The 25,220-nt window shown below is 36.0% G+C and overlaps 1 protein-coding gene across 1 annotated transcript; it reads right to left on the bottom strand.

Annotated features, from left to right (window-relative positions):
- Positions 1-8,756: 8,756 nt before the first annotated feature.
- On the bottom strand, positions 8,757-24,604 carry LOC147397867 (proteasome subunit alpha type-2-like). The gene is made up of 11 exons (XM_086446931.1): positions 24,453-24,604; positions 24,287-24,363; positions 23,280-23,344; positions 22,161-22,207; positions 21,278-21,353; positions 20,613-20,680; positions 19,355-19,424; positions 10,797-10,882; positions 10,079-10,141; positions 9,188-9,253; positions 8,757-8,972 (listed from the first exon to the last, which is right to left on the bottom strand). The coding sequence occupies exons 1-11, from the start codon at positions 24,491-24,493 to the stop codon at positions 8,924-8,926; spliced, it is 708 nt and encodes a 235-aa protein (XP_086303057.1). The 5' UTR covers positions 24,494-24,604; the 3' UTR covers positions 8,757-8,923.
- Positions 24,605-25,220: the final 616 nt, after the last annotated feature.

Genomic DNA, 25,220 nt, shown 5'->3' on the forward strand with positions numbered 1-25,220 from the left:
AAAAATATTTGGCACACCTTGGATCTGTAGTACTAGTAGAAGGGCAAATTTGTCTTTAAAGATAATTAGAAATCACTAATTAGGTTTATCTAGATAATGAAATCATGGGCCCAAATATCCATGTGAGTGGATCCTAGGGATGACAATGGATTGGATCAGACTCTCATCCCTCTGTTTGTAACAAGGACTTATCGAGGGAGGCTGTCTATCAAGATTTTCTTTATTTATTTCTTTCTCATATCACACATTTTGGCTTGAAAGTGTGTAGGAACCACATATGATTTTTGACTCATAACTCTAAGAAAAGCATCTATGGTCCCTATACACTTTCATATCAGGATGTGTGACAAGAGGTACAATCTTGAGGTCATTTCAACATTAATGCTAGAGTGACCTGTGAGGGACACACGGGGACATCTTGACTCGATGGCTCACGCATACCTGTAGATATGTTTTCTCTAAGATACGAGTAAAATACATCTATGGATATGCACGCGCCACCACGTTAGGGTGTCCCTGCTCAATTTTTTCTTTCCAACTTGTACACACGGTACCATGACCCAGAACAAAGGCTACCATTCATTAAACATAAATGTACATTAGATACAAACTAAAGAAGGAAAAAAAAAAAGTCCAACTTGCATTTGTTTGATTTCTATCATAATTCAGATAACATTTCCACCGTTACTAAAACTCTTTTTCACTTCTCGGATTTTTTCCAAACATGCTTGAGCACGTTCGATAGCAACTTCAACCCTCTCTTTTGAACCAATCAACCTTCGACATTTTGGACTTTTTGATTGAAAATTAAGCTCCATTTTCGGAATATCACACCAACCCTTCCTCTTCCTGCTTGAGGAGGCTGAATACACATATATACCAATAATAATAATAATAATAAAAGAGAGATAAGAAATTCACTTTAACCATCTAAACAACAACAAAGTAAATGTTTTTTAATTTTTAATAATTAAAAAAAAAAATTAAGTATGGTTTGACTTGCGAAAATTAATTCCCAATTCTAATTATGGATTATTAAAATTAGAAACTGATATTCAGAATCTACAATCTCATTTGACTACATTATTTCTAAAAACTGATTTCACAATCCTACTAAGAACATTGTGTGCAAACTTTAGTTCTGAAAAAATAACATAATTTTCCACGATAAAGCGGTGCAATAAATTACCAAAAGAACAATGATGGTTTTGAAAATTTTGTATCAAAAACTAAACAAGAAAGACGTTAAGCATAAATCGTAACGAACAGATTATGTGTAAAAATCATGAGAAATGATGCATTGGGTTCCAGAATCTAATTATGAACAAAAATCGGATGCCATGTAAGATCATGTACTTTTGTTTATTGGGCTATAGATCTCCTCGAGAGGGGAAATATTCTTTCAAAGGAAATGATGAGGTATTCTTTATACACTAATGTTATTAAGAACTTACATAATTCACATTCTTTCACTCTACCCATGAATTAGCAAACATTTGGAGGAACCCTCCTCGTTATAAGACACATGGCTTTTTGTATTTATTTTATGCCTTATTTTTCGTTAATATTGAGGATATCTCCTTGGAAATGCCACGTGTGATCCAAAGACGAGGGTTCTACCAAATTTTTTGAAGCGGGCTGGTCACTTCAAAGATTTTTCCTCCAACGATGGGTTTTCAAAGTTGATTTTTTTCAAAAGTACCCGTCCAATCAAATTATTATTGACTAAGTTTGGATTTTTTTTTCGGTGCCAGGGTCGAATAGTTGATTAACTAAATTAAAACTGTTGAAAAAAGACTGTTAAAACACAACCACAACAATTTAATGAAAAATCCAAATCACACTGCACATGGAAAACTGGCAAAAATATTTTCCTTAGAAAATATGATTTTTAGGCTAATGATTAAGAGCATTTTTTCTAGAAATCAATTTCCCATTCAAAAATATTTCCCTGCCTTCTAGAGAAATGATTTTTTCCACCTATTGTTATACCCAACAAGTCGAGTAAAATAAAAATACATTAAATTTATAAAAGTTTAACCAGTTTTAATATAGTTTGTTCTCCACAAAAATATTATGGGTCTTCTAAACGTGTGCCCTTACGTGCATTAAATATATCTTGGAAATAAGCATTTGAGGTATAAAAAAATTCTTTTGAGGGCATTTTTTTTGTAGGAATTTCAATTTCTAAGGTGTATGAAATGCACCTAAATGTGTGCCCTTAGGCCCATGTTAACAAAACCAAATATATTATATAGAGCTATATTGGTACCCCCAACATATACTTATTACAACCCAATTAAAATAAAAATAAAAAAAATAAAAAAAGTCAATGGCAGAGAATAAGTGAAAGTTGGGATGCCAGAAACTCTACTCACTTATATCTGATTTAGGATTTTTATATGGCTTAATAATAATTGTTGAAGTTGTTAGAATGAATCATAATGTTTTGTAATGTTGAGGTAATGACATTATTATGACTCAAATCCATTAACTTCGTGTCATTTTTTAATCTTGTTCATAGATATATATATAGGGAAACGTTCGAAGGCCTTAAAGAGAACCAAACATTGTGAAAAACATTTTTCAAAATAGGGGTTAGAAATTTCGAAATGGGCTGATTTTTTGTGAGGGTGATCTCTATGGTGAAGAGATCATCCTCATCAAAAATCAGCTTATTCCAAAACTTCTAACCCTAGTTTAATAGTTAAAGAATTATGGACCAACTGATTTTTGTAGACTACTTTTGATGGAGTTAGAAGTTTTGGAATAGGCTGATTTTTGGTAAGAATGATCTCCTCATCATAGAGATCGTCCTTGCAAAAAATCAACTCATTCCAAAACTTCTAACCCCATCTAAAGTGACTTACAAAAATCGGACGGTCCACGATTCTTCAACTTGTAAACTAGGGTTAGAAGTTTTAGAATGAGCTGATTTTTTGTAAGGATGATCTCTTCACCATAGAGATTATTCTCACATAAAATCAGCCCATTCCGAAACTTATAACCCCTATTTTAAAAAATGTTTGACTCTTTTTAGGGCCTTCCAACGCTTTCCTATATATATATATATGAAAATGCTCAGGAACCCTACTATTTGCCCTACGTGTTTTGTCCTACATGGGTCAAAAGTTTTGGAACATGCTGATTTTTGGTGAGGATAATCTCTATAGTGAGAAGATCATCCTCACAAAAAATCAGTTTATTTCGAAACTTCTAGTCCCATGTTTATAAGTTGAAGAATCATGGACTGTCCATTTTTTGTAAATCATTTTTGATGGGGTTAGAAGTTTCAAAATTGGCTGATTTTTTGTGAGGATGATCTACTCACCATAGAGATCATCCTCACCAAAAATCAGCCCATTCCAAAACTTTTAGCCCCATGTTTACAAGTTGAGGAACCGTGAACCATCCATTTTTTGTAAATCATTTTTTATGGTGTTAAAAGTTTTGGAATGGGCTGATTTTATGTGAAGATGATCTTTACGGTGAGGAGATCATCATCATCAAAAATCAGCCCATTCCGAAACTTCTAACCTAAGACAAAACAGGTATGGCAAAACGTATGGTAAATAGTTGCCGAACATGGCCCCATATATATAATAACCTCATAATCCGGTAGAGCTTTTAGCTGACTCATCCAAGTTGACAACTTGACTCAATGATTCACTTAGTTGAGTTTTGGGGATGAGTCACCCTGAAATCCATACAGTCAAGTTGACTCGATTGATTTTCAGTAAAAAAACTATACTAAAATCAAGTCTCTTTAGAGAGTAACGTACGCACCTTGTGTGGATACTGAGGCGGCGGATGAGGAAGAGGAGATGGAGTTCCGATACGACACGATATTTTGCTGATCGATTTCTTCAGATATAAAGGTCTTGAGTTCAAGCTTAAGGTAACCGAATCGATTCGGATGTTGGCTTTCGAGAATCTGCAACTCTTCCTTCACTTGTTCGATCATCCACGAAGAAGTAGACCACTCCAACGCCATTAAATCTTTCTCTGTCTCTCTCTCTCTCTCTCTCTCTCTCTCTATGAAAATAGTTGGCGCAAGATAGCATAAGGCGCACGATAACAGGACTCACAGACCGAAGTTTACGCCATTGTTGTACGGTTTCTGAGCTCTATTCGTGTCTTTTCTTTGTCTCCTCTCCACAGAAGCTGAAAAGTCCTCTTATGGAATTAAGATTATGAGATGTGGGCCAGGGTTCAGCTAATAAGGTGTTTTTCGCGCGAAAAGGATCAATGAAATATGTTAATCACAGCCGTTTCTTAGTAGTACTTCTGCCTATCAATCATCCTGATAAATCGAATGGATTATGATGTTGACTGGCTTTATTTGACACGTGTAAGTACTGCGGAGAGAAACAGAGAAAGAGAGAGCCGCCAATAGCACTTGAAACGAGAAAAAGTAGCCGTTGGACTTTTCAACCATCATATTAAACTAAGCCAAAAACTTTCCTTGCTACCATAGTAAGATTTGGAGTCTTACAAAGGCTTGTTTTGCTCGAATGGACAACCCCCTCTCTAAGTTTCGTCGAAAAATATCACATAAAAAAATATATAAAATATAAAATATAAAAACGAAAAAAAAAAATGAGAGAATTGTGCTGGCGCGACACAGGATTTACTGTGATTCTCACAATTCTAACGTGGACATGCATACATAACTGTAAATGATTTTTAATCGTATCACGGAAAAACACATCTATGGTCAGTGGCGGAACTAGGATTTTCTTGTAATGGGGGCAAACTATCATTAGTTGTATAGTTGAAGAACTTGAATGAAGGGAGCTGAGAGTGTGGGGGCAAAAATTAGAGGGAGATAAGGGGTGTGGGGGCAAATGAGGAGAGAGGTGAGGGACTGAGGGCAAATGGGGCATGTAATTAGTAGACAATATAAGGTGTCTCAAAATTCTGTGGGGGCAATTGCCCCCACCAACTCTTTATTAGCTCCGCCTTGTCTATGGTTATATATACATCACACATCAAATTTGTGAGAATCGCAGTAAATACTTTGTGTCATTTCAGTATGTTTCAAAAAAAAAAAAGTTTTTTTGAACTTGATCAAATTTTTTAAAAATGGATGGCTGTTGAGTTTTGGATAACTACTAAACTTTAAAATGAAATTCAATGATGAAAAATAAATATTATTTTAAAAAAAGATTCAAAGTTCGTAGAATTTTATCTTCTACAATCTTGAAGCATCATATCATGCTTTTGAATGTCATAAATTGAGACCAAGAATCCTTAGTAGGGGTGAAATCCTTACCAATTTAATAAGGCTAGTTTGACACTTAAACTAATGTTTCCTCCACAAAACCCAAAAAAAATAAAAAGAGAGGTGACTCCATTTGCACACACAAAATTGTCTCATTGTACCCAATTACTCATCCTCACCACTTAAAAGTATAAAAAAAAACAACTAATTGCATATATTGATTATTATATTTAAAATTTTAATATTCATTGCACCCACCAATAGGTATTGGATGATTTCTTCATCTTCATCTTTTTTTTTTCTCTCTTCTTTTTTGCTTCTAAAAAGCTTTCAATGAGAATTTAAACTTTGATTTTTCTTATTTTGTTCACCCGAATACTTTCAATTGAGTCAAAGCCATTCATATGAAAAAAATTTATTCGGTAGATACCTATCAAATTTGTTTGATAGTTTTCAGTAGATACTAATCGAGTTTGATAAAATATGTTTAGTCTAAACCTATTGTAAAAAATCTTCAAGTTTTTTTATTCAAAATCATTGTTTTGGAGGTTTTAATAATGTTTTTTTTTCCACCATGGTGATTAAATGCAATACAATAAAATAATTCAAAAAAATTAGATAACTTTAAAAATAAAAATAAAAATCCTAAATTTGTAGAAATTAAAAATATCATCTTCCTAGGGAATAGCAAAATGAATAAATTAAGGCAATCGGATCCGTTCTAATCCGATCAAACCCTATTCGAAAATGTAGGTGGATCGGCTTCTTTGGTCAACCCACCCCCTCTCTTGCTCCCTCAAAGTGGTACGACCACCTTGGCTGACTCCCTTTCTTTTTTCATCCAAAGGAGGTTCGACCTCCTCAAGGAGCCGACCCCTTGTTATATTCATCTGAAAGAGGTTGAACCTCTTCAAAGAGCCAACCTTTTGCTACATCATCCGACACTTCTTTCAAACACTAAAGTAATTCTACCAAATTCTATCAGCATCAGTAATTATTACTGTTGTTACTTCTTCTCTCTTCTGCTCCTGCTCAATAGATGGTGTTAATTCTTCTTTTTTTTCCTTCTCCTTCTCCTATTCAGTAGTTGATACTACTGCTCCTACTCAATAATCAATGCTACTATTATTGCTAATACTCCTACTACTTTTGGGAATTACCCTAAGGAGATTGATACACTTAAAGAATTATGTAAAGTTGTCCAAGTAACAATATAGCAAAGTACTATAACTAGTCATCGTAAAATTACCCCAAGTAGCAAAAGTCGTTACAATTGCAATTGGGTTAGAAGCTTTGGAATGAGCTGATTTTTTGTGAGGATGATCTCTATGGTGAGGAGATCATCTTCACCAAAAATCAGCTTATTTCAAAACTTCTAACCCCATCAAAAGTGATTTACAAAAATTGGACGGTCCACGATTCTTCAACTTGTAAACTAGGGTTAGAAGTTTCAAAATGAGCTGATTTTTGGTGAGGATGATCTTTTCACTGTAGAGATCATCCTCACAAAAAATCAGCCTATTCCAAAACTTCCAACCCCATGAAAAGTGATTTACAAAAAATGTTTGGCAAGATGTTTGGCAAACTTTAGGGCTGCCGAACCGCTTCATATATACATATTCTTATTTTTTATGTACTATAATTTCATGAATTATTGTATTGTATTGTGTTGTATTGTATTTATTAGAAAAAAGAGAGGTGGATGCGTCAACACAAGCACTCAAAAACGGACAATAATGATGAAGTGGTGTTCTTCAAAGATGACAACTCAGTCATCAGTTTTAATACCAGCAAATCTTCAAGAGTTAAATTTAGAGTGTCAACAGAACCTTTCTTCACTTCCTCCCCCACGAACCGCTAAAAGGTCTTCCATACTCCCTGCTTCTCCAAACCACCCTCCACATCGGGCCACCACCACTCCTTTCTCGTACCATTCACGACACACCATCTTTAGAGATCTTGTTTCACAGACCTTGCAAGTGAAGATCATGGAAAGGTCGTGTCGTGCAGACTACTTTAAGCTCGACAATGCCTTGTACTCTCTCTCTCTTTTTATTTGTTAGATTTAGGATTTTATAAGATCTTATATGAGCTGGTGTGTTTATAGAATTTTATAAGATCTTTTATAATGTTTAAACGGTGTGTTTTAATCTTTAATTGGGGTGTAATAAGTAAAATGGGGGGCGCCAATAATAGCTCTCTCTTTTTATTTGTTAAATTTAAGATTTTATAAGATCTTATAGGAGCCTAATTCTAATTGTAAACAACTGCTGAAGTTGTTTGAATGTGTAATAATGCTTCGTAATGTTGAGGTAATAACTTGAACCAACCTTTTATAATGTTTAAACAGTCTAAATATGATAAAATTCCGAGTCTAATACACTGTTCATTTTAATTCACAAAACATGTTTTTCCAATGAATTCGTCACTTTTATAATCAATGAATTTATTGATAAAATATCAAAGATTTTGTAATATCAATGATCTTCCTGAAAATTTATTAGCGAATTCGTTAATGTAAAAGTGACGAATTCACTGAAAAAACATGTTTTGAGAATAAAAATGAACAGTTTACCACCCACTGGTTCATGGACTATTAAGAAAAGAAAAATTTACTAAATGGACTTTTTACTATACTGCCCAAAACTTAGGGACTATCTAGGGAAAGAAAAAAAAAAAAACCCCTCCTATAGGATCCTTTTAAGTAATTTTTCTCTAAAATATAACCCATAGCATTATATTTATAGAGTTGATATTGTCACAATTCTTTAGTGATTTATTAAAAAAGTTAGTGTAGCAATAATAGCTCTCTATATTTATAGGGTTCCAACGAAAGAAACTTAGCCCAATCAATGAATTGAAACTTATTCCAACCTTTGAGATAGAAGACACATAAATATAACACTTTTTAAATGTTGAGTGTATGTTTTCCTCTACTCTCAAGTATGTCATACTCCAGCTAATCCTGTGACTCTCTTATATCTATAGTTCTCGCCCTCTCGAACACATTCCACCAATTATCTTGATATCAAAATGAATTATTTCTTTTACATTACTATTTCTTAGATCACACCACCATTCTCATCCTCAGGTCTACCCATGCAAAATGCAAGATTAAGTTTACCCCCTAATCGAAAACCGTTGCTTCTTGTTAATAATTAAACAATAAAATTTATTTTATTTTTATATAATTGTATTTAGTAATTTAAGTTTTTTATTGAAATTTTGAAAAAAAAAAAAAGCCAAATTTCATGAGGTCTTCAAAAAACCTGTGACCTCATCAAATATGTACAATTTGATGGTGAAAAAATAGTGCCATAATTTTTCAACTTGCTTACCACATTGATCTCCACTGTGAAGAGATTATCCTCACCAAAAAAACAACCCTAACTCACTTGAAATAGGTCTCTCTCACGAGAGCATGCCTTTTTTGTGTGTCGAATTTCATGGGTGGGTAAAGTATCCCAACCGAATAATATCATGTAACAACAATAACAATAATGTAGAAAGTTTTGTTCTAAACAAATATATATAATTCAATAAAACTTAAGATGATATCCATTAATAAAACATAACCCAACATTCCAAAGTTTATATTCATCTAAGATGTTTAAGATTAGCAATTGTGCATAAACTAGCAACATTAGAAAAAGCACAAATGGATATCATTCCAGCACAAGATCCGTATGAGAAAACATCTTACTCTACTTCAGCCAAGTAATCATCAATTTCAGCAGGGGTCAGTACTCTGCAAAACAAAACAAAACAACGAAATTAAATAATAAAGTTGTGAAACTTCAGAGTACAATGCTGATGTGCGTGTGCACTTGACCACCAATGTATATTGGACTGATAAGTAATCAGTTATCAAACTAAAAGTAGTGTCTAATCATCTGGTAGTCCCATCCGAAGTCCACTTCACGATCAGATAAATAAATCTAAGAAGCAATAAAGGCAACTTGCCTGAAATTTCTGTCGGTGCTAATTATCCCGATCTCAATGTTTTTGGCTGAAATCTGCCCTTCAAACCTGAAAATATGAAGAAATGTCAGATAACCATGGAAACAGTATCGAATATCCAGTACGAGACACTTAAAAGGCAAGAGGTTTGAGATGAACTGTTTGTATACTGTTAGGCCTCAAAGAAACACAATTCTGCAAAACTTAAAAGAGTGTCGGCAAGAACTCTTCCTCAGTTTAAGATATCAGTATCGTACGGTAACTCAAAGGCTGCATCACCTTGACTGGTGTGAGCCACTTGTGGAGACCAAAATGTGAGGTTTTTAGTGGACCTGACTGAGAACTGACTAGCTTCACCAAACTAGAGAGACTGAAAAATTATATGGACAAGGAGATATACCAGAAGAGAAGCCTTTGAATGAAGGGTACAAGAAAAGATGACAGCTTTTTCCGTGCCTCGGATACTAACTTGAGTGTTCAACAAGTAAATGTTTATAGAGTTGCTATTGGCACCCCAAATTTTACTTATTACATCCCCAATTTCTTAAATTATTTATCACCTCCTAATTAAAGATTAAAACACACCATTTGAACATTACATAAGTTTGGTTCAAGTTATTACATCAACATTACAAACACATTCAAACAACTTCAGCAATTGTTTAAAATTAGTATTAGGCTCATATAAAAACCTAAATTTAAGAAACAGAAATCTTAAAAAAGAAAAAAAAGAAAAAAAAAAAAGCGAGAGAGAGTTTCTATTGGCACCCCACCCAACTTTCACTTACTCTAAACCATTGATTTATTTCATTTTAATTGGGGCATAATAAGTAAATGTTGAGGTGCCAATAGCAGCTCTCAATGTTTAACAACAGGAATTTAAGAGTCAAATACCCCTCTTTCAGAGTCAAAATAGCCGTGTGGACAGCATCATCAAGCTCCATATCGTCTGTGTACCTAAAACATTAATAGACATTAATCAACTTTCTCTTAGGTGATAAATGTATTAAAAAAGGAACATTCAATAAAAATAGATGGCATTGTTCAAAAGAAGTCCCTGCAGAAATATTAATGACAAAAGATGAAGAAAAAGAAAATCCATCGAAAAAGTCAACACGAATTAAGTTGCAGTTTTTTTTTTCTTTTTCTTTTTTTAATCAATACAACCTATCAAGAGCAATTTTTTCTTGTCCATACAACGGTTGCTAATATTGTATGGCACGATACAATTTGTAGAAACCTCAAAGTGACCAGACGGGCTAATTTGAGAAGCTCCACCAATATATAGAACCATAGAAATGACAGCGTATTACAAAAGAGTTGGTCATTTAAAGTGAAAAGAAACTAGTCTAAAGCACAGAATGTTAGGCGTGCTAAAAGCTCTGAATAAATAACTAAAAAATCACAAGCCATAAAGAAATGCTCTGCTTCTCATTTTATGAAGTTTCTAGCTGAACCCTGCAATAGATAGATCAATAAGAAACTTTGATGGCATCTTTCTATTAGATTTTACATATTCAAACCAAGGAAACAATTGTCACATAGTGTGTAAAGAATGTTGACAGCTACCTATTAAATTAAGTGCCAACCAAAAAATAAATAAATTAAGTACCTCTTCTCAAGAAATGTCTTTGCATTAGAGACATTCTTCCCCATTGCCGAAGCTTTCCATGAGAAGTATGAGCCTGATGGATCCACCTATGGAAAAATGACAGCAGAAAACACTTCTATAAATCTAAAGGTTCATAATCATGCCAAATGGAACAGATATTAGCAAATGGAGCGACTATAAGTGACCGTTAAGAGTATGCAAAGAATTTAATAAAGAACCAAATTTTCTACACCGCACCCCAATCGTTGGGGTTAGCAACATGAATCTTATTTCTCCATTTAACTCTATCGTGAACAATATCTTCAGTCAAAACTTGTTCATAACTTTTCTTACTATTTCCATCCATGTCCCTACCTTTGCACACTTAATACTGAACCTGGATTACATTGAAGCACTGTTTCCGGGTTATGATGTATTATGTAGTGCAGGTAGGGCATAACATGGGTTGGATTTTATCCGAAATCCGAGTGATCTGAATCCGAATTTAGCGGGTTTGGACCCTTGGAGTAGACCCAAATTTAAAAAAATGTATCGAATATGGGTTGATGTCCCTTGACCCCAGACCCCATTAACATTATGACACAACGAATGTTTCTTAGAAAAACTAAGAGATGATTCAGGTTCAGGTGGAACGTAAGGTTTTTGAAATTAAGGGAATTAGGGTTCAACGGAGAAGAGGACTAGAGATTAAGGAAAGGGGTAGAAGGTTCGAATCGAGGCTTCAGCTGTTGGAGGATGAAGCACTATGGGTTTCTCAGCAATTGGATGCAGCAAGAGCATCAACGAAAATTTTCAGAGCTAAGTATTCAAAGGATGGTCAAATATTTCTGATTCAGGAAGAGCAGAACCCTTATGGAAGATTTCTGAAGTTACAGCAATTCTCAGAGAGATTACGCTCACGAGGGATAGTGTTCCCGGAAGGTCGAGGAGGAAATGGATGGGGGGGAAGTCAACATTGCTTTCAAAACAGAGTTCTTCCAAGAGGTGAAGATGAAGGCACCTGTAGATGAAAAAGGAACGAAGTGTGCGTGGGATGAGGTAGTTAATAGACCTTCTACTTCAAAGGCATGTCCAGCGGTTACAGACGAGGTGGTGAAAAACTGTGAGGTGGCTAAACAGGGCCACAATATAGTGGGTATGCACACCCATAAGCCTGTGGAGAAGCAAACTCTCAATAATGGTATTTTGTTCGGAAAATGGAGATGGTCGCTTATTTGCAGTTCAGACTCTCTGGAAGCTGATTGGGAAGGATTCTTGAAGGAAGTAAAGCTAGGCCTTTCTCGGTATTCGAAGGTTAAATTGTTAGAGTGGGAGCCAGCTATTCGGTTGTTGATGTTGGAAAGCAGGGTCGAATTTATGAAGGTTCAGACGAGGAGAGTAGTCTCTGTAAGGAATAACAAATTTACTCTTCGTCCATGGTTTGCAGATTGTAACTCATTAAAACCAGATTGGAAGGAAAAAGGGACCTGGGTATGTGTAAACGGATTACCCTTCCATCTATGGAAAAACCAGGCCTTCAGGAAGATTGGAGATCAGCTGGGAAGACTCTTAGAGGTGGATACGAATACCATCAGATGTGCTAAATTGGACAGAGCAAGGACTAAGGTAGGTTGTTCTCCATGGAAGATGCCTCGAGGATTGTATCTTTGGGTGGATGGGTTTTGATATATGGTAGGGATTGAGGTGGTAGGGGATGAAGTAGCGAGGAAGGAGTCTGTAGAGGAGTCGAGGGAAGAAGTCGTAGCAGAGATTAATAATATAACGATGAGGAGCACACAGGAAGGTCAGGTGGATGAGGTTCGAGTTCAGGTGGAGGATGGAGTGGGTCAACTGGAGAAGATGATGTCTGGAGTTAGAAAGGGGGCCTGAGTATTATCAAAATCGTATGGTAGAGGAGTGTTTAACAAGGCATCGAACTGGCAAAATTTCAAATGGCGTGTTAAATATATGACACGTGCTAGAGGCATTAATTATCTGAAGCCACGTCATTTGGTTTTTAAAAACAAACGGACAGGAGAGTTGCTAGCCAAGGCAGCTAAGAACCTAGACCTTTCTAGGTGGCTGCATAAGAAGAAGTTGGGTAAGTGGAGCAGGCCGAAAGCAATAAAACGGACTAGGCCGAAAGTGAGAGGGTGTGCAGGGGCTGGTAGGCTTCAAGGAGGGGAGGCAAAGGAAGCCCAGTTTGCGAACTGGGTGGATCAGGACAGTGTAGGTATAGTGAGAGATCTCTTGGACTCGAAGGAATATGAACCAGGCCCAGACAGACAATCCAGTTCGAAGAAAAGGTCTGTTAAAGCTCGGTCCGGCCCAACCGTGTTAAAAAAGAGAATTGGGCTGAAATCGATAAAGGTCCGTGGGTGTTCTCATAGGTTTCTAAAGCTTAAAAGAGCCTCTAGTCAGATTACAGAGGTAAGTAAGTCGACATTTTTTCAGTCTTTTAAGGGCGATGCAGACTTCGGAAAAGAAAGGGAGTTGAGCGTCAAGGTTCAGACGAAGATCTTCGATGTGTCGGTTCGAAGGGAACGATGGAGCCTAGTAGTCTCAATCCACAACATAGGAGTGTATATTACCCAGGAATATTAGTTTCAGATATATTAGAGGAGGGTGTTACGAAGTGCAATCAGGAGGGTTAAGCGGGACAGAACAATTCTGATTCGAAGTTAGGAAGTGGGACATCATATGGTAGCAGCATAGAGGAGCAAGAGGCGACGATATCAGAGGCTGATAGTCAGAAGATTAGTAGCGTGGAGCAATCCAAGCATTATCTGGTAGCGGTTACTAAAATTTGGGATAGATTTCGAGTGGATGTTTGGCGACACCCAGGTAGACTTACAGTTGACGCCTATCCTAGCAACAGAAGCATAGGGATGTTTAATCTAGGAGCTTTCAAGGTTAGAAAATTTATTGGCGCTCCCAATGACCAACAGGTACTCTCCTTGTTTCATGGTTCCCTAATTTCTGTCCATATGTATTCGGCGATAGATTCTGTGCTTTCTTCTTTGGTTGTGTCGGTGTTTGCTCCGTGTGGTACTCTGTCTTTGAACAGGTTTCAATTGTCTGAAGCTCTCACAGATTCCTATTTGTCCTGTGAGCATATCAAAGAGGAGGATAGAAGAAGGGAGAACAGTAAAGAGGTCGGTCAGTTAGCTCTTGTACTATTTTTTCCCACCCAAAAATCAGGGGAGGTGGCATTTGATAATCGAACAGAGGTGTATAACGATGGAAATTGGGAGGTCAGAGACATGATTGAGTCGCCAACGGAAACGTTTGAGGAAGGGGTAGTTAGGACGAATTTGGAAACAGTGGAATGGCTAGCAAGGGAAGCTCTAAATTTGGCAGAAGATTTTGGTTTAGTTCCAGAGGAAGGAGACAACGAGCTTTCCTTGATTTTGAGGGTGGCTATTGGGGATTCGAGAGACAGAACTATTTTAGAGGAAGAACTTAGACACATCAACAAAGTGTATGATATGGAGGAGAAGAACGTACAAGCAAAAGCAGAGAAAACTCAGGAAATTTGGAGTTATAGAGATGGCTTGAACAATGAGTTGGTAGTTGTCGCTCCCTTGAAAATGACTAGGAGATTATTAGAACCACGAGTGAATAAGGAATGGGTTAGGGAGGATAAGAGGTAGGTGGTTAGTAGTTGAGTTGGATTTTAGGTGGTGCTCAATGTCGCTAAGAATTTTATCTTGGAATGTGAGAGGGCTGGGGGATAGGAGAAAAAGGGCAGCTGTGAAAACTTTTATTAGAAATAAAAATCCCAATATTGTCGCATTGCAAGAATCTAAGCTAGCCAATTGTGATGACAAGTTGATTAAGGAAATTTGGGGGAGAAGTATTGGTTGGTTAGCTCTCCCTGCTATAGGCTCGGCAGGTAGGATTCTGATAATGTGGAATAAAGACTGGATTCAAGTTACTGATAGTTTAGTAGGGACTTTCTCTATTTCTATCCTTTGTAAGAAAATGGATGAAGAGTTTCAATGGGTGTTTTCAGGGATTTATGGTCCAACCATCAACAGGGAGAGAGCTCAATTCTGGGAGGAACTTGAAGATGTGGCAGGTTACTGGGATAAACCTCGGGTGTTGGGTGGAGACTTCAATATTACAAGGTTTACCCATGAGAAAAATAGGGGTTCGACTATCTCTAAGGGCATGAGAGAGTTCAACGAGTTTATTAACAGACACTGCCTGATGGACTTTCCTCTTCTGGGCAGACGATTCACTTGGTCCAATAATCAAAGCAACACAAGGATGTCCAGACTAGATAGGTTTCTGATAGATAATGTGTGGGAGGAAGAGTTTCACAATGTTATTCATTCGGCCAATCCTAGCCCTGTTTCTGATCATACTCCTATATTCTTGGAAGCAGGGTACCCTAGGAAACAACCTCTTCCGTTCAGATTTGAAAATATGTGGTTAGTTCAACCCAATTTCTTAGACCTCGTCAAGACTTGGTGGGATGAGTGTCCTTCTAGAGGAAACCCGGGAAATGTGTTTAAGAATAAACTTAGGTTTTTGAAGGAAAAGCTGAAGGTGTGGAACAAAGAGGTTTTGGGGAGAATAGACGTGAAAAAAAAAAAGAGATCATGACACGAATTGAAGGCTTGGACAAAAAGGAGGAAGAAGGGAAGTTACAGGCAGAAGAAAGAGGTAGAAGAACGGAGTTGAAATTGGAATACCAAATAACGGCGCTTATGGAGGAGATTAGTTGGAAACAAAAATCGAGGGTGAAGTGGTTGAAAGAAGGGGATAATAACACAAAATTCTTCCACAAAATTGCCAATATCCATTAAAGAAATAACCAACTTGTTAAACTTTCCATCAAGGATGTCATGGTGACAAGAGAAGATGAGATTAGAGAAGGGGTGGTAGATTACTATAAAGATCTGTACAAAGAAAAAGAACCTTTAAGACCTCGGCCGGATAATCTAGAGTTTAATTCTTTAAATTAGGAAGATAGGGAGTGGTTGAAAAGGCACATTGGGGAGGAGAAAGTTAGAGTGGTTCTTTTCTCTATGAGTGGGGATAAGGCTCCGAGGCCAGATGGATTTACGATGGAATTCTTTAAACATTGTTGGAAAATAATTTCGATTGACTTCATGAAAGTCATCAAAGAATTGCAAGACAAAAACTGCCTAGATTATAGTCTTAACAGCACCTTTGTGGCGATGATTCCCAAGAGAGTTGGGGCAGATAAATTAAGCGAATTCAGACCCATTAGCTTGGTGAGCTCGGTTTACAAAATTATCTCAAAGGTGTTAGCCTCGCGTTTAAAAGTTATTCTCCCCAAGTTGATCGAAGACGAGCAAGGGGCCTTCCTTAGGGGTAGACAAATTCTTGATGGAGTTTTGATGGCCAATGAATGTATTAACTCAAAAATTAAGGACAAGAAAGATAGGATGATAGGGAAAATAGATCTTCAAAAGGCGTATGATCATGTGAATTGGGATTTCTAGGAGTATATGATGGGGAGAATGGGATTTGGGGTGAAGTGGATTAGTTGGATCATGAAATGTGTCACAACGGTATCCTATTCGATTCTCGTTAATGGTAGTCCGGCTGGTTTTTTTAGGGGTCGAGAGGGTTGAGGCAAGGGGATCCACTATCTCCTTTCTTGTTCCTTATTGTAGCAGAAGCTCTGGGTAGATTTTTTAGAAGAACTGTCGAATTAGGAAAGCTTTCGGGATTTAGGGTGAATGATGGTCCTCTGATTTCTCACTTGCAATTTGCGGATGATACTTTGGTCTTCCTAGATCATTCCAGGGACCAGGTGAGGGTGCTTCGGGTTCTATTGTGTTGTTTTAAGGCAATTTCAGGTTTACATATCAATTTGCTTAAGAGTAAGCTTTTTGGAGTAGGAGATGTGAGAGACATTCATTTGATGGCTGCTACTTTGGGTTGTGGGTATGATACTTTACCCACATCTTACTTGGGTTTACCACTGGGTGCACCCTACAAGAGTGTTAAAATTTGGGATGGGGTGATTGAGAAGTTGGAGAAAAGATTGAGTACATGGAAAGCCAAATATCTCTCTAAAGAAGGGAGAGTAACATTGATAAAAAGCACCTTAACGAGTATCCCGGTTTACTTTCTCTCCTTGTTCACGCTCCCTAGGTCTGTAGAGATCAGATTGGAAAAACTTATGAGGAATTTTTTATGGAATGATCAGAATAGAAGAAGGAAGTATCATCTAGTCAGATGGAAGGTTATCTGTTTGCCCAAGAAGAATGGGGGTTTGGGGATTAGGGGTCTTAGACTAGTTAATAGAGCTCTTTTAGGGAAGTGGATTTGGAGGTTTGGGGAGGAGAGGGGTAGTCTTTGGAGGAGGGTCATTACAGGCAAATATGGGGAAAGTCGTCTAGGCTGGTATAGCAGCGAGGCCAAAGACACGTACGGGTGTAGTGTGTGGAAGGGAATTCAAAAAGTGAGAGAGGAGTTTGAGAAAGGAATCAGGTTCAAGGCGGGCACGGGGGACAGAATCAGATTCTGGGAGGATAGTTGGTGTGGCACATCGTCTCTAGCGGCTCAATTCCCATCTTTGTACGCTTGTTCTCGAAAAAAAAAATGAAACTATTGAACGATATTTGATGCGCAACAAATCCAGCTCTACTTGGGATTTGGGATTTAGGAGAAATTTTAATGATTGGGAGTTAACTGACGTGACTTCTTTCCTTGAGCTCTTGAATTCACGAATTCTCAATGTGAGTAATCAGGATAGGTGGGAATGGACGAGGACAAAGGACATGAGATTCTCTGTCAGATCTTTTCATAAATTGCTCAACCCTTTTGCAGATCGATCATTCTCGGGAACCCTTATTTGGTCCAATTCAGTTCCTTTTAAAATATCATTTTTTATGTGGTTGACTTTTCTTGGTAAAATTCTAACATTAGATAATTTGATTGTTCGGGGTTGGATTACGCCTAATTGTTGTCCGTTGTGTTTGAAGGATGGGGAGTCAGTCGATCATATTTTAATCCATTGTTCCTTTTCTCATAATATTTGGTCATATTTTCTGGGTTTATTTCGTATTCAGTGAGTCTTTCCTTGTAAGTTCTCCTCGTTGGTTGAAGGGTGGGCCAATAATGACTTCTCTCACAGAAAAAGATTCCTTTGGATTATTCTTCTCTCGGCTATTGCTTGGAGGGTGTGGACCGAGAGAAATAATAGGGTTTTCAAAAGCAAGATGAGAAGTGCTCACAACAGCTTCTTGGAGATTTTGGGTTTGTTGTAACTATGGTCCAATCAGAATTTAGAGTTCAAAGGGACCACTTTTGATGACTTTGTCTTTAGATGGAATTCTGTTTGTAATCATTGATGCTTTTGCTTTTCTTTTGTGTTGCTTTTCTTTTGTGTAGCTCTTTGCAAGGCTTTCTTGGCCTCTTGTAATCTTTTCCCCTCTTTTTTCAATATATTATACTTATAAAAAAAAAATGTCCCTTGATCCAGGTCGGATACGGATCCATCCTTATATCCGCATCCACCTAGATCCCAATGATATATTGCTTGGAAAATTATTTCAAAATATTTTTTTCCTACTACTTTAATATAACATGAATTCTTATAAAATAAAAGAATTATAATAGTAAAATAGAATATTATAACAATAAGAAAAGAAATATAGCAAAAAAATGTTGAACGGTCTGAAATTATATGACCTGACTGACCTGAATCAAGTAAGTCGGTCAGGTCAGATCCAGATCCGGATTTAGTGAAAAAAATGGTTTGGATATGGTTTTATCCAATATGATCAGAGTCAGATTCAGATATGGATCCTGATAAAAACGGATCTGGATATGAATATCAGATCCAGTCTGAACCCAGTCCATTTTAAGCCCTAAGTGCAGGTATGACACTCATGATACGAATACCAGTACTTGGCACACCAAACTCCAAATAACAGGGATATTGTTATGCTCATCCATTTTATGCAATCTTAAATTTATTTTAAAGCATTATATGAAAGATGTGTTTGAATACGTTATATAAGAAGAATAAATAAAACATATGTAAAGCTTTAGGACATGAATGAATTTACGTCATTCAGCAACATGTTTATTGACTCGTATGATTTGAGAAATGACCGCAGTATTGCACAAAAGAGATAATTAAAAGCATAGGTCCATATAAAAGTAAGAAAATCAATGCTTGCTTTTCTGCCACTAAATAGACAACCCTCACAAATTTTCAACTTGAATGTATAAGATCTGATGTGCATAAGCCAAAGTTTAAAGGATTATATTGAAATTGGTTAGCAATTGGAAAGGATGTCCATCAAGACATTAACAGCGAAAACAAGGTATTCTGGGGTGCTTGCTGTTCACAAGATAGGATCCAAATTAAAATATATCACATATTTTTATCACACACAACTTCCATTGCCCCTACCAGGAAAAAGGTAATCCACTCAAAATTAATTAATAAATGGAGGAACAAGACTCGTTTTGCCTACCCAAAATCTTCGGGATAAGGTTTCAATAATGATGATGAAGCTTCAAGTCATAAAAAACAGACATTAAAAAGAAAAGTTCAACACCAAACCAAAGCCCAGAGAAAGTACCTGATATAATTGAGGGCCATTGTCATCAAATCCAGCGACCAGCAGAGAAACCCCAAAAGGCCTCACACCACTGCCAAAGAAAAAGAAATGAAATAATGTTTATAAAGCAAGGCTCTACTTGGAGAGATTTTTCCATGGTTTAGATACAAGCTCAGACTCATGGCTCCAAGTTTAAGTTGATTCACAACTAGGTCATGTGCTCAATTCAAGTTCTTTGAATACCAATAGCCAGCACTATAGTCTCACTTCTCAAGTTTCGAAAGCACTTCTTCGTTTTCAAGTCCTTGATCAGGTTTGTAAGTACTCAAGTTTTTACAGTTTTAGAAAACACCACCTACCCTTTACATTTTGACCTTTGTTAGCAATTCACGGTAAGGAAAAATTACAGTATGACAAAAACCAAAGTATATTTCTGTGGTTGTCATTCAAAAAGTCGCTTATTTTGCTTCGTCAGATGCCCTTGAGAAAACCATGTAGTCTCTTGGGTAAAGATCATAGTTAATTATTGTGTCATGTGAAAAATAAACAGGGAAAGCAAAAAATCATCTCATCCTTCATTTGGTCCCATTTCTTTTCGCTCTTTAATATTTGTTGGGTCCTGCCCTTTTCCATGTCAGACCTTTTAGTAAGTTGGTCCTCTTGTGCATAAACATGGTATTTTATGGAGCCTATTATCATTTGCAAATTTTTTATGTATTTGGAGAGAGATGCTAGAACTTTTGCAGGAAAAGAAAATGAGGTAAATGATGTTATTTTGGGTATTAAAGCAACTTGTTCTTTGGTCAAGGACCCAAGAGGAGTTCAAGGGGTCCTCTTTGAGGAATTTGTTCTCAGGTGGGACTCCTTGTTATGGTAAGATTTGTGGGACTTAGCAGATTTGTCTCTTCTCTCTTTTAGCGGTTGAGGTTCTTATGTATCTGGGTGTTCTGACAGTGCTCTTTGGTAAGTCTTCTCGACCTCCGTTTGAGCTCCATTATTTTAATGCCATGTATTACTTCTTTCTCTTAATGAATTCTTTATAACTATAAAAAAAATGTCCGAAAATTCAAATGAATGAAAAAGAAAAGGTAGAATTGATGGTTTCGTAGTTTTCGTATTAAAAATGGTTTTCTTAATAGTTTGTGCATAAGTTCCCAAAAGAAATGCCACATCCAAAAAATATATGAAGTTTACCATATATCACATATTTTAAAATATTATTTAAGACCAATAAATAATTTCCCCCAAAAAAATATGAAGTATGAAAGGAGATTTTTACCCAGATTGAGTGAACTCTTGCATAACAGCTGCAGTTTCCCTGACAAGTTGTGTAACAGGGATTGGTTCCTATAAATTATAATCACATAAACTATGGAAGTTAGAATTTCTGCAACATACAACATTGTACAACTGATAAAATCACATATGAAGTTAAAAATGGAAGAAATTTTTCTCTTTTATTTTCTTTTCTTTGTGTTTTCATTTCTTTTATGGTGGTTTTTATGGTAATCCCATAGAAGTATAAACAAACCAAGCATGCAAGTTATATGCAAGGAAAGCAAATAACAGTCAACTATACATCCACCCCAGGCCCAAACACCACCAAATCACAATCCAACAAATTATGAAAATTTGGATTTAATGTTTTTATTTTTACTAAAATTTTCATCTAGATTTTCCTAACAAAAGCATGGAAAATAATGTTTAGAAGAAATCTATCAAAATTTTCCCTTTCCAGAATTCCCTGGAGGCAGTATCCTTGACTAGATTGCAAAGAAGCATAAGAATATTGGAGCAAATGCGTTTGGAAATTTTTGGAGTAAAAAGCCTCTTCTGAGTCTAAATTCTAAAACTTAGAACTAGAATGGAAATTAATGAACACAGTAACACAAAAAACTATTAGAGAGAGAGAAAGGAAGACATGCATAGGGAATCAAATGATACTTTGTATAATCTGTAATATTGTTGCGCCTGCTTCCTACTTTTTCGAACCAAAACTCGAGAATCAGGACCCATCCCACTGCAGAAGAAAACACATGGTTAACTTTTAACTAAGGGATTGACTTAAAAACAAGAAGGGAAGCAACAATAATCACAAAGTTAAATAATATACAAAGAGCGATGGAAGCTATAAGTTTGTAATTGATAAGAGTAATGTAATTGATATGAGTAATAGTCTGCATCACCATGGAGGATGAAGTATTCAACATAGTTATATCAAACACATGAGAAAATACAATAAAGGCCTTTCATCCAATAGTAGACAAAAACCTCCCTCTATCTCCCTTCACTTTAGTGTGTGACATGGACACTCCACTTCAAAAGAGAGGAAGACTCCCATCGGGTTCGGAGAGTGAAAGAAGTTGTCTTCCGTGCCGCCATACAGATGGCAAACATGCAGGGGTCCAGAACCCATCATCAGATGGGTCCCACCTATGAGATCTACAGGAAGAAAAATCAACTAGTTCAAATGATTCTATAACCATCTAATCCATTGTGACAAAATACCTCTGCGTATGAAATCCATAATGTAAGGAAAAATCAACATTCTCACGATGATCAAAAAACAGAAAAAGAAAAAGAAACCAACATACTTAACACAACAAAACATTTGGATCAGGTTGATTAGGAAGTAACTTAGAATTAAGAAACTGACATTCTTAACTAAACAAAACATTTGAATCAGGTCGATTAGGAAGTAACTTAGAATTGATATGTTACTTCAACATTATCAGCTAACATGCTAGACACAATATCCTACCCAAGACTTCATATAAGCATTATAACTCAAATATCTTTACTAGCAACAAGTATCACAGAAAATAACCTGTATACAACTCCAATATTTGTTGTCAAAAGCTGAATCTTTTGAACCTGCAATTGAGAGAAAAATAATTAAATTTATACTTATCAAAAAAATATATCACTATGTAACCCCTGATTGTTGATTCGACATAACGGAAAAATATAAGGGGTGATCATTACACCACACAAACAGAAGATGATATGCAAATAACAGCTCATATTCAAGCGATAAATGAGTTCCTAGTAAAGGCTGATTTAAATAAAGAGACAGCTATGAGTCCGTATGCCCTAATCATAGATGAAGTAACTGCTCATATTCAAGATTATGTTCATCCATGTATGTTATTTGCAAATAATGTAGTGTTTAACTTTAGCTGGTGAGAATAGAAAGGTAGACAGTACAAAACTAGACTTTTGGAGAATTGCTTCAAAGTCAAAGGGATCTAAAACAAGTAGGACTGAGACAGTTTACATGGAATGCAACTTGAGTGATGATGCACATAAAGAAGAAGGGTCCATAAAACTTGACGGCCAAAAAATACTGTGAATCAACCATTTTCGTTGCTTTGGATCCATTATCCATAGGACGGAGAGACTGAGGGTGTTGATCATAGAATAGAGTTAAATGGATAAATGTTGATATGCTTCTAGAGTGCTATGTGATTAGTATATCCCATTCGAAATAAAAGAGAGTTTATAAGACGAGTAAGATCGGGTATTCTTCCTAGAGTTGAATGTCGGGCAATCAAGAAACAAAATATGATAGATTGAGCAAAATAGAGATGTGGATGTTGAGATGGATCAGTAGAAATACTAAAATAGATAAAATTGGCTATGAACACATTCATGTAAATGTAGGAATAGCCTCAATAAGAGATAAACTAAATGAAATATTTTCGTCATAAGTAACGAAGACAGATAAAAATCCCAAGTAGAAAGAACATTCAAGCTTGACTTAATAGGAGACATGGCTTTAGACATAAACAAATGAGGATAAAGATCCATTTAGCAGACCCTAAACTTTTCAAAAAAATGCTTTGATGACAATGATAAGCAAACATATCAAATTTTTCCACAGCTAATGATAGAAACCAAAACTAGTAAAACTGAACAAATTTAATATAATGTAATATTTACTCACAGATGTTTCGTCAACCAAGATTGATGGCAACTTCTTCTCAGTTGCAATAACAACACCATTAGCCGCTGCAACCATCTCACCAGAGAAAAATACGAAATGATAATATATTAGTAATAATAGTATCTAAAATAAAGCAAACTTCAAAAGTTACATGATTCAAGAATGGGTCACAAAGCTTTAAGCACCAGATACATGTCAAAGTTGCATGCAAGAATTATAATCTAGGGCTAATAGAAACTCACGTATTTAAAACAATTTAACAAACACCCAAAAATCGCATTTTAACAGATTACCATAATCAATCATCACCATATAACAAAATTGTTCTCTTCATCGACTAAGTTGTGGACTAAACCATGACAAGTCCAAACAGCATGTAGAATTTAAAACAAAGCTCAACATGAGTAAAATAAAAATATGGAAAATGCTGAAGTGACTGCACAAGACACTGTGTTTCACACTATGCTTACGCAGACTTGTGCACAGAACCATAGATGCTCTTTCTCATCTATGGTTCTGTGCGCACTTCCACGTCAGTGCAGTGTGAAACACAGTGTCTTGAGCAGTCACTCCGGCACTATTCTAAAAAGATTGAAGATTACATGTTTAGTACACTTGCCTTATCAAACCATAACATCTGCTTAAAAAATAAATAAATAAATGTACGACAAAAAATGCTATCTGATCAGATGATTTATCCGTTTCTTTTGTGATCAAAATTTAGTATAACCAATCAAATGATTAAGATCGTTCCATTGAGCTGAACTGTTAGTCTAGAAAATCTTCGTGATGAGATCTACTTAATGAACAGTCAAGATTGAAGCAAAATGTGGACTACTGTGAAGTAAAATAGTACCGTGAACATGCCGTACTTGCTGGTTGTTGCTTAAGAAATAAGAAACCAGAATTTTTAGGGAAAATTTGCAGAAACTATTATAGATCTCGAAATTGTGAAATTAGGGCGAAATACAGAGTAATTCAAATATATAGAAAGAGAGTGGAAGAACCTTTAATTCCCAAAGAAGTTTGACCAGATCCAACCGCCATTAACGCATGTTCGATCTGAACGAGCTTCCCCGAAGGACTGATTGTTTCGAAATCAGTGTGATTGATCAGAAAAATATATATTAATTATAAAAAAAAAAATTACAAATATATTTTGTTTAATCGTACCTGAAAGTAGTGAGAGAAAATGAGTATTGGCTATCTCCCATGGCGTTCGGACTTCGAAGAGAAAGAGAGAGACAGAGAGTGGAGAGAGGAACAGAAACAAATAATCGGAGAGGAGAACCCTCTCTCAAGAAAACTTAAAATGGGAGATTTAGATGTACCACCTCAATGTTTTGGTTTAATATTTGAGATGCTCCCTCGTATTTGTTTAACTGATGATATTCCCCTTGATCTTGGTCTTGTGTGATAGACTTAAATGCCTTTTTTTTTTCTTTTTAATAAAAATCTAGCCAAAAACCAATGATTGTTTTCAAACTTAAGATTCCATCTACTTCGATTGCTTTGACCTTTCAATATTAAAAACATTATTGAATTTGTGGGGGAAGTAAAAGAAGCTACAAGGCTTAAAATGATGTTGAAAACAATGGATTAAATAGTAAATCGTGAGTTCAGTATTTAGGTGTCGTTTGTTAAAACTGAATAAATAAGTGTTGATTGTTGAAATTGTATAAACGATGAATTTAAGTGCTGAAATTGTTGTTTGTTTACCGATCTGAATTGCACTGAACTGATTTAAATTAAGCGTTGTGATCACATAAAACTGTTTGTTACGTAATGCTGAAAACTGGTAAATTGACTATATTGCCCTTTCAACTGTTGTAATTACATAATACTGTCTGTTTGATTATTTTAACTACTACTTTATATCATACATAATAAAAAAAACATACATATAAAAGATAATCTAGTCAGTTATTTTAAATTACAAAC

Source organism: Akebia trifoliata, chromosome 7 (genome assembly GCF_017979445.1).
Source record: "Akebia trifoliata isolate Shusen 1 chromosome 7, ASM1797944v1, whole genome shotgun sequence".
Lineage (NCBI taxonomy): Eukaryota > Viridiplantae > Streptophyta > Magnoliopsida > Ranunculales > Lardizabalaceae > Akebia > Akebia trifoliata.

Bases quoted from the DNA above. Each gene is read 5' to 3' on its own strand.
- LOC147397867 (XM_086446931.1), bottom strand. From the start codon at position 24,493: ATGGGAGATAGCCAATACTCATTTTCTCTCACTACTTTCAG. The intron at 21,354-22,160 runs GTTATTTTCTGT...TTTCTTCTGCAG, and splicing joins AATATTGGAGTTGTATACAG to TGGGATGGGTCCTGATTCTC. The intron at 19,425-20,612 runs GTAAAAATCTCC...TTTCTTTGGCAG, and splicing joins CAAGAGTTCACTCAATCTGG to TGGTGTGAGGCCTTTTGGGG.